At 40.3% G+C, this 14432-nt stretch overlaps 1 protein-coding gene across 1 annotated transcript in view; it reads left to right on the plus strand.

Moving 5' to 3' along the window:
* The window catches only part of Crtam (cytotoxic and regulatory T cell molecule), a 30080-nt gene that overhangs the window by 8320 nt on the left and 7328 nt on the right, over nt 1–14432 (plus strand). Inside the window, exons 2-6 of the mRNA XM_005378367.2 lie at nt 1929–2075; nt 5831–5983; nt 7805–7948; nt 9454–9615; nt 14351–14431. Of these exons, the coding sequence (XP_005378424.1) occupies nt 1929–2075; nt 5831–5983; nt 7805–7948; nt 9454–9615; nt 14351–14431 (687 nt within the window). The remainder of the gene's footprint in view (nt 1–1928; nt 2076–5830; nt 5984–7804; nt 7949–9453; nt 9616–14350; nt 14432) is intronic.

The raw sequence follows: 14432 nt of genomic DNA on the forward strand, positions 1-14432 counted from the left end.
GGTTGAAGATCACTGTTTTCCTTACCCATTGAACATGGAAGTCACACAGACACAAGCAGGGACTAAATGGCCTTCCAAACTTTTATTACCAAGGAAAAGCCCCAAGAAGAAACTCCATTGTTATTTCAAAGCATCTCTATTAATATTATTCTTATTACTCATTATGGGTTGATTTTGTAAATGAGACTATTTCCAAATGGTCAAACCAAAGCAGAATTCTGGCCTTAGGCCTCAATGTTTTGTTTTTTTAAAAATGCAGATCTATTTCCTCTTTATTTCCCTATTTATTTTGGTGCTGGGGATAGAACCCAGGGTCTCCCTAGCCCCACAAATCCCTTAAACTTTTATTGACTCGTTATTCATTATAGTATTGGCTGATGATGGGTGTTTTTTCCATTAGAACTCAAGCTAACTGTTTTCCCATGAAAGTCAACATGAATACAACACAATAATTCTGGGTTATTACTGCTGGAGGCTAGATGGAAATTAATGACCTAGGAATGGAACACATCAAAAAAGCTACACCAGTTAATTCCCGGAGCTCTCCACAGCTCCTAATACTTAAAATTTATCATGAGTCAATGAATTCCCTTTCTTTCTTTTTCTTTCTTTCTTTCTTTCTTTCTTTCTTTCTTTCTTTCTTTCTTTCTTTCTTTCTTTCTTTTGGGAGGGAGTTAAGGTAATTCAGTACAACATGTTACATTTGCAACTCATAATTTACAATCTTATAGCATTGTGTTTATGAAAATGTTTTGTCCCTTCATTGATAAGAACTATCTTGTCACCAAGGGAAAAACTGTTTTTAATTTGAAATCTGAAGAAATAACGAAAGGTACAAATGGGCCAAATCAGCAGGAAAGCCAGTTCATTTTTCCCTCATTTTCTTGTGAGCGGGTACATTTGCAGCTGCTTAGAACCAATCGCGTCTCGTTCTCAGGGGGTCGTGACTCTGAATGAGACTCTCCGGTTTGCCTGGAGGGGGCGCTGCTGTAGACTATTGAACTGGAGATCTTAGAACATCCACCCTAGAGGGTTAAAAACTCTCTGATAGGTGGGGTTTACCTACTCTGGGTGAACAGCAGCTCCATACTCGGGGCAGCACTGCATATTACAACTTTGTTTTGTTGGGAGTTTTTGTTGTTTTGATCTTATTTTTTCTTTCCTTGGAGGTACTGGGATGGAACCTGGAGCCTCAGGCATGCCAGGCAAGCGCTCAACAACTGAGCCACACGCCCAGCCCCAGTGATTTTGCATAGACTCCTAGACACTTATACTTGAAGGGACACGTTAGGCACTTTATGACCTGAAGTCATAAAGCCTAAGTTTTCTGGCATCTCATCACTTAGGTAAGCTGGTACTGAAGTTACAGAAACAAGGATTTTTTTTTTTTTTTTCCCCCTTTGGTACCAAGAATTGAACTCAGGACCTTGGCACTTACCAAGAAGGTGCTTGTGCCGCTGAGCTATATCCCGGCACAGAAACAAGGACTTTGAAGTCTGCAGACCTGGACTTCAGATTCCAGCTGCATGACCTCTGTGACCTTGTGCCTCTATTCCCTCATCTGTAAAGGGAGCAAAAACAGTCCTTCCTGCAGGATTAGTTTGAATATTAAATTTAGGCACAATGGGCCTGCGCAGTTCCCAACATGTGACCAGACAGATGCCCGGATTACAACTGTGTTAACCTTCCCTTTCTTCCTAGTGAAATCTAACTCCTTTATTCGGTCCTGGAATGTGCTCTCCTTCAAGAGGCGTCTTTGTTGTTTCTGCATGCAATGCTCCCTCATACTTTTCTGGTAATTGTTTCTATAAGAAATCTGCAGTGGGTGATTGGGTGACTGAATGACGCCACGCTAAGAATAAATCCCTACCCTGGAGCGGCACAGCTCAGCCTCACCAGCCTGACCTGCCGATTCTCTTCTTCCATAGATGCCTTTCTGACTAACCGCACGGAAACCATCACGGTGGAGGAAGGCCACACGCTCACGCTCAAGTGCACCACTTCTCTGGAGAAAAACGCCTCCCTCCAGTGGCTGGCGCCCACGGGCTTCACCATTTTTTTAAATGAGCATCCTGGTAAGTGAATGAAAGAAAAAAAATCACCACCGGGCCTCAAGCTAAGAGATTTTCCAGCTAGGTAGGTTAGCCCGTCAGAAAGTCTGCATGAATCACCCAAGGGGTGGGCCCTGCCCACCTCCTATCCACAAGAATCACACCTCTGCAGGCTGTTGTTTGACACACGGCTGCTTTTCTGGGGGCCGGAAGTCTGAAATGGAAACCCCACCAGCATGGTTGTTAAAGGGGGCTCAAATTACAAAGCACATTTCCATGTCCCCCAACCACCCCCCAATCACTTTTTCACTCTCAAAGGCCATGAAACACCCACAGCAGAATGATAGATAGGCCACGAAATGACTTGGGGGCCTTGTCCCCTCCTGTAGCCAATCTCATCGTTCCTCATCTGGAGCCAGCTGCTTTGTTTTCCATCTGATCCATCCTGAGTCCCGTTCCAAAGCTCTTTCCAGATGCTTCTTCTCCCCCGTTGGTTTTAACACAAAATCAAGAGTTAGAAGCACTTAGATATGGACAGGGCGTGTGACTCCGGGAAGGACAGAAATCATGCTTATCTTCACAAACATACAGTGAGTGTGTAGGAGATACCTCAGACAGACAGATACTCATTCACCCCTGGACTTTGGGCAAGACTTTACTCATCCCTTTCCTTCATAATTAGACTATTTTTAAAATTTTCACTTACTACTCCTACCTACCAAATACTTTAAAACTTCTCTATAAAAGCACATTTCATTCTTGCTTACAAAGCAAAAGTTATTAAAAAATTTGATATCCTTTGAAAACATCATTAACTATCAATATAAGTATAAAAACCCAATATATTCCTTTAAGCAAAATTAACTATTAATACTAGATTCTAATAGAACAAGTAGATACTAATTGTTAAAAGCTTTAGTGAAATGAACTTTGAGTAGAGATCATTCTGTTAAATAATGCTTTTTGCTGTCATGGTTTTCTTTTGGGGAGAATGGGAGAAGATGGAGATTCTAGGGTTTCTGCAGCCAAAGGGGCCTGATCTATCTTAAGGGTTCCCCACCTCGGATGATCCTGCCTTCCGGTGTATATTTGGCAATGTCTGGATAGTTTCTGTTGCTATAAGTAGAGAGGTTGGTGTTTCTAGTATCTAATGGGTACAGAACAAGGTTGTGAAAAATATTCTACAATGCACCAGACAGCCTCCAGGACAAGAAATTATTGATTCCAACTCAACAGAGCAGAAGATGAGGACTCCAGAAGTCTAGTTAATGTACTGTCAGTGTCCCAGGACAAATCTCATTGCTCCAGAAAAGGGACAGCTTTGTTGGCCAGCTGTTCAAGGTTTAACTTCTTCATATTATTAATATTAACTTTAAAAAAACCCACTCATTCTTGGAGCCTCTGATTTGCTAAGGGATTTTTGACTTCAGGTGGGATTCCAAGGTCAACACACAATCAAAAGGACCTTTTTTGTTTGTTTGTTTGTTTTTATTTTAAAGAGTAAAAGAAGGATAACATAATAATGGGGGGGCTTACCAAATTACAGCTAGAGTGGTAGGAAATTATCAATGGTTGTTGTTTTACATATTGTTATCTACAAGATAGTTTTTCAGGAAATCAAATAGACAAATAATAGTAAGTTACAGACAAAAGTGGTAGGTTATTATCAATGGTTGTTGTACTATACTTTGGTATCTTCAAAGTGGCTTCTAAAAAAAATAAATAGACCTATACATGAGTGACCTATTGAATAATCATTAACTATTCTCAATGGTTGTTGTAGGAAACACATAATAATAAACATGCATCCATTTATGAAATAGGATAGGAACAATACAAACATTACAGAGTTATGGATAGATTAGTAGGAAAATATCAATGGCTGCTGTAATACATGGTGGTATCTTCAAAGTGGTTTCTCAGGAAGACAGAGATATGCAACAAGGATCTAACAAGTAGTTACAGCCTAAGGGTTGTCAAAAATAGCATATTACCTCTTTACCAGTGACTCCTGTCACTGAGGTGTGACGTCTGGAAGGAAGGCCGGGATTGAAAAGAAGGACCGAGAGACTTGCACCTGTGTCTAGCAACAGGCTGTTTTCTTGTTCCTCCATAGTCATGATTAGACAGAGATATGCAACAAGGATCTAACAAGTAGTTACAGCCTAAGGGTTGTCAAAAATAGCATATTACCTCTTCACCAGTGACTCCTGTCACTGAGGTGTGACGTCTGGAAGGAAGGCCAGGATTGAAAAGAAGGACCGAGAGACTTGCACCTGTGTCTAGCAACAGGCTGTTTTCTTGTTCCTCCATAGTCATGATTACCCAGGGCTCCTCCATGGAGATGACGGTCTGGCCAGAGGGAGAAGGCAGACCATGCCCCGGACCCTCTCATTCCTGTTGGACTAACTGGTAGGATGGATCTGAGCTCTGGGGCCTCCACTTCAGAGGGCAGACCGATCTCCAGTGGCCACCCAAAAGGACCTTTTGGAGCTTGTTTCTTTTCTCTTCTTTTCTCTTCTCTTCCCACTGGTCAAGTACCTGGAAAGAACAAGTCATAATCTTTGGGAATCTTCAAGTAATAATGAGTACTTTAAAATTACAAATAAAAACCACTTAGCTAATACATTTATCAGTGAGTGCATTTGTCTTCTAATCTTGATACTCCTTGTGACAAGATGACCTCCAGCAAATTAGATTTCAAAGAGGTAAGTCATGGTGGAACTTTTTTCTTTCTTTCTTTTTTGAAATTTTATTTTATAGAGAGTAGTAGATGAGAAAAAAGAACAATAACAGCATACCAGCATCACAAACATAAACAAACTGAAGCAAGAACATTTAAAGTGATACGGGGTTTCAAGACAAAATAGTACGAATTAACAGTGGTTGTTACATTACATATTGCTAGCCTCAACTACATTACTTAGATTACCAAATGTAAGAATGGAAGATTGTTCAAACCATTAAAGAGAATAAGAAAATAATTATTAGATAAAACATTAGAGATAATACAGAGTTTCACTAGACAAGATGGTAGGAATTCACCATGAAAATTCCATTACATATTGTTACCTTCAAATCAGTTGCTCAGATTACCAGATATAAGCATGCAAAATTGGTCAGAACATAAAAAATTTCAAGCATTAACTGTTCCTTTCAATACACCATCAGACATCAGCAATACAGTTATCGCAGCTATTCATATATATATTTATATTTTGCCTGCCTTCTTTCTTTTTCTTCTTTCCCTCATCCCAGTCATTCCTTCCTTTGAGCAGTTTCTTTCCCTTTCCTATCATCTATTGTACATTTTGAGTTTTACTTATTCTTTCAGGTGGTGGAGCTTTTTTCACTTTAAAAAAATCATCTAAAACCCTCCTGTAGGGGCTGGGGGTTTAGCTCAGTGGCAAAAGCACCTGCCTGGCAAGCGCAAGGTCGTGAGTTCGGTTCCTGGTACCGGAGAAAAACCAAAAAAAATAAATAAATAAAAAATAAAACCCTCCTGTAGCCTGAGTCTTTCTCTAGTACAACATTCATACTTTCCTACAAGCACAAACAAAGCAATTTCTTTATTTCATAGATGCCACTATAAAAATATTTCATTTCCTAAACTACTTAAAGAGGCATTGAACTGGTAACACATGAATTTGAAAGGCAGCCGAATTGAAGACATGACATCTGTTTCTCTAAAGTGTGAAAATCAAAAATGATGTCTATGAATGATCAATCTGTATTCCTCTGGTACCTTCCCATGTAACAGCTCTTTCTTCTTTGTACAGCTTTAAAAAATTCTAGATACCAGCTGCTTCATCACTCGGCCACTGAGCTGTCCATCGGTTTGCCCAGTGTCACCCTACAAGACGAAGGCGTGTACAAGTGTTTACGTTACAGTGACTCGGTGAGCACAAAGGAAGTGAAAGTGACTGTGCTAGGTAGGTACCACAGCAAGTAATTTTAGAAGTTGACATTTTAGTTTTAAAATGTTGCCTATCACAAGGTGTTTCCTGGGGACACCTCTGCCATCTTTTATTTAAACAACACAAGAGAGCATTTTTGAGGGGCACACTGTAGATTAAACTGTGAACTTGTGTATTTGTGTTCAGCATCAATTAAATCTTCTTTCTGGGAAACGAAAGACCATACCAGGCACCGTGTCAGGCTCTAGGGAACCAAAGATGATTTAGGCACAAGCTGCACCTATAAGGATTTCCACACACCATTTAGGAAGGCAAGACGTGTGTAAATAAAGGAGAACTGTGTGACAACATACCTAAGAGGATAAATCCAGATATAGCTGCACTGGAGCCAGTTGGATGATTGGTTCATATCCCGTGCCAAAGTGGTTCTTCTCTTCTGTCGGGAGGTGGACGGGATGCGGCAGCTCGGATGAAGAGCGTGACAAACCCTGATCATCTGCACTTCCTCAGCTCTGTGGATGGGCGGTTGTTTCCAGTATGTCTTACCATCTTGGCGCTTTTGGTTTTGGTGGCAGAACAGATCAATTCAGAATACTGACTTCTACTGACCTCCAAATAGTATAATCTCATATAGCACACAGATAGATTTTGCAGACTTCTCTTGTTGAGTTATTATAGTATGGCACCTGTCCTGAAGGAAAGCCACACTGGGAAAATAACAGAGAAGGAGTAGCTGTCTGAAGGCCTTGAGATGAATGTGATTCAGCTTACGGGTCGTCTTCTCCCTGCCTGAGTGACCACCAACAGTGGCATCCTTGCTCTGGCTGGTTGTGTGCCCTTCTGGGCCTTTATAACACCCCGTGAATACCTCTACCATTGCACTCAACACAGACCCCTCTTTTTTTCTTTTGCAATGCTGGGTATGGAACCCAGAGCCTTGCATATGCTGAGCACATACACTCCTGATGATCTATACATCCAGTCCCAGCCTGTCATCTTCAATTAACACTCGGGGTAAGGCTGCCAACCACCAGACTCTTAGCTCCCGGAATGGCCCTATCTTTTTCATCTTCACGTTGCCGGCATGTGACACTTAGTGCATGGTTGGAGCTAAAAAGTGCCTTTACAGTGTCTCCATCACATAGTGCAGTAGAGAAGTTAATTAAACGTGGAGGAGCTGAGCTGTGCCTCAGCTGTGGCTCAGAAGTGCCAAAGGGGAAACAGGGTGGGAAAAATGAGTGAGCCTGAGCACAGACTATTTCCCAAGACAGAAGTACAAAGAAAAGGACCAATGGGACCATTCGTAAGAGATACACAATTTTGACATCAGGAGGGAACAAGAGTAACTGACTTTGGAATGAGTCACACACTCAGGGAACTTTAGGGCTGTAAAAGCCAACTCACTAGCCAACGCCTTCCTCTCACAGGTGAAGGGAAAAAAACCTGTTGTACCAAGAAGCTGGGGGATTTACCAAAGTTCTTAACCATCAGCTGATGACAGAGATGGGAGGGACTAGAATTCAGACCTCTCCCTCACCTCAGGCTCTACCAGCCAAACACAGTCACATGTCATATTTGGTAGCTATTATACAATGGTGTGTTTGAGAATTTTTAGGAACTAATCACATACTTGGTAACAAACATCCTAGTAACAACCAAAATAGCTTTGCAAACACATAACAGTCCTTTCACATGACTGGATTCTGGGGAAAGTCAAATAGAAACCATGCCCATTAATTAGACTATACCCTAATGCAACCCCCACAGATTTTTACGCTCTGTACTTTGCTGAGATGTGTAGATCAACTAAGTGCAGAGAAATCAATTTTTTTCTAGCAACCCCTTTCAAGCCAACCCTGGAGGCTTCAGTTAGCAGAACGCTGAACGGAGAAGAACATGTTGTACTTCAATGCGCCACCAAGAGAAGCAAGCCCCCTCCGCAGATAACCTGGCTGCTGGGGACCAACATGGAGATCTATAGTAAGTGGTTCGTTTTCCTCCCTGATTAAATTTCCAAGGGATTTTAAATGCTCTGGCGCCCTCTGGTGGTTGAAGTTGCCAAAAGACAGCATATGATAATTCAGTTATGTTCCAGAGAAATTATCCTTATAACCAATCACTCTTCTGCATTCATGTTGAAAGGCTGATCATTGATAATGAAAGTGTTTTTGCTTAAAACAAGGTAGGAATCTAGATTAGAATCTTTATAATGGCTTCTTAAAATTTGACAAAGTTTCTTAAAATAAGAAGTGTGACAGCTGCTATGTCTAAACGTAAAATTTCTTCACAAGCATAAAATTAAAAGTTCATTTAATATAATGAACAGACCGATGCTCCTGGGTTTACCATGGTGTTACAACCCAACAAACTCACGTAGGTTAAAAACATTTTAAATCAGGACTGGGCGTGGTGGCACATACCTATAATCCCAGCACTCGGGAGGCTGAAGCAGGAGGATTGTTGCGAGTCCGAGACCAGCCTGGGCTACCAAGTGAGCTTAAGGCCAGCCTGAACTGCATAGTGAGACCCTGTCTCAAAAAAAAACAAAAAACAAAAACAAAAATATTTTAAATCAAAAAATGCCTTTAATACAACTAACCTACCAAACATCCAAGTAGTTTTTAGTCTACCATAAATATGCTTTTAACACTTATGTTCTCCTACAGTTGAAATCAATTACCAACTATAAAGCCTATTTTCTAATAAAATGCTAATATCTCCTGTAACTCATTGAACCGAGAATGAATAAAAGAATGGTTGCACGAGTATGCTCTCGCTCATGCAAGTTGAAAAATCATTAAGTCAAGCCATCATAAGTCAGGAACTGTCTGTAATTAGAAAAGATAAGATCTCCCTTCCATCATAGCACCGTGTCATACTGATAATGACAGATTAAAACTATTATGAAAGAACATAAACTTCAAGACTTTAATCAAAGGATAGTTAATTCTGACGTTTGGAGACCACTTATACAGTAGTTGGACATTTCAACAGACTTTGCCTTTTGGATCTATATAATCATATGTCCTTAACAGCTGCAAGCAATCCTACACAATTGATAAGACTGAAAGCCAAATGGAGCTCTAGAAAGAAAAGCCCTAAGCAATCCAGATCCGAGTCTCAGGCCAGTGGCAATTCTGCTTCATCAGAAGGCTTCGCTTTGAATTTGCCTTACTCACACAACCCGAGTAAGCTCCTGTGTTTCATAGCAACATCAAACTGTCCTTCTTGTGTGACCACGGGGAGCGTTGCCTTTTTGCCAGTGGTGAAGGGTCTGCAGGTGAAGGGTCAGTAGAAACCTATCTACTCCTGTTCACCCGCTTGCCTTTGCAACTACAGCCCCGACATACAAGGTGGTTGGCTGAGGCTAGAGACCCAAGTATGTTGTCTTGAAGTCAAAGTATTGGACCGTAATGAACCAAACCCATCCAACAGCTTTACACACCCATAATCTTTTATTTCTATCTCTTTAAATTGCTACATAGGTGAAACCCACCATAAATTTGAAGCGGATGGAAAGAAATGTAATACCACCAGCACGCTAATGGTGCACTCCTTTAGCAAAAACTCAACCGTGGATTGCATCATCCGACACCAAGGCCTGCAAGGGAGAAAGCTGGTTGTGCCCTTCCACTTTAAAGATTTGGGTAAGAAGAACCCATGATCCTCTTCAATTATTTTAATTTACCTTAATATCACTCTATCAAAAATTTAGGTGGAGCAGGCAAAGTCTTTTATAGTGAGATTATAGTTTATGACACTCCTCTTATTAATAACACATTCCTGCAGTAACTGAAATTTCCCCAGCTGGGAGCAGGATTGCACGTGTCCCTGGGCCAGGGATATTGCTCAGTGGCATAAGTGCCTGCCTGGCAAGTGCAAAGTCTTGAGTTCGATTCCCGGTACAAAAAAAAAAAAAAAAGTGTCCCAGTGTTTAGAAGAATCCAAGCTGGGCCTAAGCCCTGGCAGAGTACCTGGTACAAATAATACAATGCTTTTTTTTATAATGACAGGTAGCATGACTTAACTTTGAATAGTTTTATTGCACTTGTGTTTTTGGAGAAATCACATGAAGCTTACCCATACTTGACCCAAAAGGAAATATTAACTGAAAATATATAAACTTCCCAAAATATCAGTTTATGTTCTTATGTATTAAAAAAACCTCTCCTACTTACATTAAGACAAGATTACTCTTCAGATTTATTTTGATGTGACTATTTTGAAGATTCCCCCAAAGGTGTAAGAAATAATTTGTAAGCTGTAAACATCTCTTTGAGCCAAGAGGTATCGTGTAAGTGGCATGAATCACAAGGTTGCAATTAGTAGAACTCTGAACTTGAGTTCTTTTATCAGGTACTTCCGAGTATAAAAAGAGATTGTGGACTAGAGGGAATGACTTCAATAAAAGGAAAAAAGGTGGATAGTGGTGCATTTACTGAGCAATCTCTTTCATCCGATGAAATAACTGGCAAGGGAAGGGCAAATTCGTGTAGGAGAGCCTCACCAGATAAGGCTGTTACACTGCCAGCTGGGGCTGTTGCTGGGGTCAACAGGACCCAGCGTGCTGCCGCGGGCTTTCTGTGCGGACTTCCTCTCCAAAGTGGAAGCAGTTTATGGAGGAAGCTGCAGTAGAAGACTCACAACCCGCAGCCCAGGCTGTACTGTAATCCTGCGCACACCCCAACCCCAGGATGATTCACCCCCGCCCACGCCTCCACCTCCACCACAGGAACTGGATCACGGGGCATGTGGGGGAGGAGACCACCCATGCAAAGGCTTCCTGAAGACATTTGGATTCCTCAGCAAGAGAAGCAGAGCTATTGGAGGAAAGACTGTATTTTGACATTTTAGCAGTAGGTCAAGCCAGCTATAAACATATTTTCTCCTCTAAGACCATCGTTTTATATGACTCAAAATCATATTAAATATGATTTAAATCAGTAAATATTTCTGGTCATAGGTTGAGATGACTTTCATTTGTGAGCTCACTGTTAAGTATCTAGCCCCCACTGTCAGAGCTCCAGCAAGGATTCCACAAGGAGCGGAGGTGTGAGCCGTTGGTGGCTTCCGTTTGCCCGTTGTCTTTTTTTCCCTTGGTAAGCTGCGTGTTTAGTATGCAGATACTACAAGCATTTTGCTCTCCAGTCAGCTAAGAAAATGACTATCTGGGGATGCTACAGCATGGTTACAAGTAAGGGTTCTTGTAATTTCATCTCCACCCTCTGTAGGGTAGGAACTGGGCGCCAGGAGACTGTCTCAGAGGGGACAATGTTGGCTGTGAACAGAACAGCAGGAATACATGAGACTCTCTTTAGAATTATGTATTTCTCTTGTTTTTTCTTTTTCTTTACTATTCCTTTCCTGCAGATGAAATTCGTAAAATATTGAGCAATAGTTCTCAAACTTGTTGATGTCAGCAGCCCTCTGCACTCTTAAAACAGTTGGGGACCCCTAAAAACTTGTATTTGCCCGAGTTAGACCTGTCAACAGTACCTATCAGAAATTAAAACGGAAACATTTATTTATTTATTTATATTTTAAAGAGACTACAAAAACATTAATATGATACAGAATTGCAAAACTAGATGATAGGAAACCAACAATGGTTGTTATATTGCGTATCATTATTTTCAAAGTAGTTATTCAGATTACCAGATGTAGGCATGCAAAATTGATCAAAAAAAATTAAGCATTAACTGTTCCTTTCAATAAGCCAATAGAAATTAGTAGTACAATTGTCTTGGGGCTGGGGATTTAGCTCAGCCACACAGCACCTGCCTGGCAAGCGCAAGGTTGTGAGTTCAATTCCCGGTACCAGAAAAAAACAAAACAACAAAAAAATTGTCTTAGTTATCTTGTGTATATATATATATTCTTTTCTCTTTTTCTTCTTTTTTTTCTCCTTTCCCTCATCCAACTTGTTCTTTCCTTTTGAGCAGTTTCTTTCCCTTTCACAATATCTATTGTACCACTTGGATTTTATTTGCTCTTTCAGTTTCTTACACTAGGGAGACAATATGACGTTTACACATGCGGGTCTAATTTATTAAAACTGAAACATTTAAAATACATATTTATTCTTTATTTAAAATAATCTGCTACAGGTTAATAGACATGTCATGTCTTTTGAAAAAATATAACTATATTTTGTAACACTCAAAAAAATTAGCAAGAAAAGTGGCATCATTTTATGTTCAGAAAAATCTCTTTTTTGCATTCAGTCTTTTCCAATATATTGTTTTGCTTGAAGGATACATATGAAATAATTCAACTTCACACAGATATGCAGTTGGAAAATGGAAGAGTGTTTGTTTGTATTTATCTATGTATGTCTATAATGCTGGGGATAGTATCCAGGGCCTCTTGCATGCTAGACATGTGCTCCACTATTAGCTACCATACATCCCTAGCCCAGGAAACAGTATTTAATAGAATTTGTTGGATAATTATGGACATTCTTCTTTGATGCTACACCAAAACTCAACAAGAGGTAATTTTCTTTTCTTTTTTCTTTTCCTTTTTCATTATTACTTTTTCATACTGAGAATTGAACCCAGGGCCTTCACACTGAGCTACATCTCCAACCTTTTAAATTATTTCTTTTTAAATTCTGTAACAGGATTTTGCTAAGTCACTAAATTGCCCCTGCTGGGTTTGAACTTGCAACCTTTCTTCCTCGGCCTTGCAGAGTGCTGGGATTACAGGTGTGAGCCACCATGCCAAGCAAGGGGTAGTTTCTTAAAGGTTGGTTGTTATGTGGATCCTGGAACCATAGAAATGGACATTTAATACTCTGATATTAATCCATTGAACCAGCTTGCACTTTGCAAGGATCTTTTCAAAACGTTATGACTTAGCCATTTGGAAAATACTGAGGTATGCAGATCTTTCAAACGTGGACACATTTTAGTATCAAAATCACATTAGTTAACGTCACTGATCTCATCCAAAGTTGTCAGGTATTTAGAAGCTATCAGTTTCACGGTGGTAGATACAGATTGTCCAGAATTTTAACTTGAAATGTGGTTAGAGCAACTGAACAGCTATAGTTTAATACTACTTTAATACTACTTAGTTTTAATTAATTTAAATTTAAATAAATTGTGTGGATACATCACTGAATAGCAGAAGTCTAACCATTCTGGCCAACAACATCCAGTCTATTTTTTTTTTTTTTTTTTTTGGTCTTTTTGAGACAGGGTCTTGCTATGCAGTTTAGGCTGGCCTTGAGCTCACTTTGTAGCCCAAGCTGGCCTCAAACTCGCAACGATCCTCCTGCCTCAACCTCCCAAGTGCTGGGAATACAGGTGTGCGCCACCACATCCAGCCAACAACATCCAGTTTAAATAAGTCTTTTATAGTTATTTAGCAGTTTGTTAATTAAAAGGATAAAATCAGTTTTAAATGTAAATAATTAGTTTGTAGAAATATGTATCTTGTTTGTACATAAGTATAAAATTATTTGAATTCACATTATGTAAACTCTATGTTAGAAGACTTTGATCATTAGTAATGATTTTATGCTGTGTGTTCCCAGATTTTCCAATATTAGTTACTTATAATGTGCTTACGATATTTCTATTTGCTTAGCTTTCAAGTTTTCATTGCCAATAGCCCTCTTCTTTCTTCCATTTTTTCAGCGTCTTTGTGATCACAGGGCACATTTTAGCCTGTAGTCTGTCTAATCACAAGTCATTTCATGCTTCCTGGGTGCAGGCCAGTTCAGAGACTGTTTAAATAAATCCTAAGGTGAACCTCTGGAACCATCCCTAAGCATTTTGTTTACATTATAGAATAACATGTAGTAAGCATTGTGCTTAATAAAGAGCCAGGTATTGTATTAAAAGTGTTATATGAATGAACTTAGTAATGCTCACACAAAAACTTGAAGAGGTAAATGCTGTCGATATGTCTAGTCACAAATCAGGAGAAAACAAAATATTAGATAAATTAAACATCTTGTCCAACTCACTCATGAGTAAGCAGATAGCAGCCCTGGAATTAAACCCAGTCTGAGGCTGACTGCTGAGACACCTAACTGATACACAGGAAGACAGAGATGTGGATGGGTGGACAGACCAGGGCGCGGGAAGAAAGATGTGTACAGACGGAGACAGAAAATACTCTCTGCCTGCTACTGCCAAGGGCACCACCATGCAGAGTCCAGCATGCTGCACTTTGGAGCCAGGCAGGTTAGCAGATGGGCAATCAGCAGGGTACAGATTCGCAAACCAGAGCAGGAGCCGCAGAACACACAGTTCTGAGGTTTCTGCACAATCTCCACAAGCAGGTAGCAGCCAAACACACTCTGTTTCCTGAGCACAATGTGGGTAAAACTGCTCTCTGTAGTTGCAGAATTTTGTTTTTCCTCTTTCCTAGTTACGGATCGGGAGACAGCTTCGGATGCTCCAGAGAAAAGCCCTCTCTCCTCTCCGGACCCTCAGCAGCCCACGAGTATTGG

Source organism: Chinchilla lanigera, unplaced genomic scaffold (assembly GCF_000276665.1).
Source record: "Chinchilla lanigera isolate Chin_1 unplaced genomic scaffold, ChiLan1.0 scaffold00011, whole genome shotgun sequence".
In the NCBI taxonomy this organism is placed as follows: domain Eukaryota; kingdom Metazoa; phylum Chordata; class Mammalia; order Rodentia; family Chinchillidae; genus Chinchilla; species Chinchilla lanigera.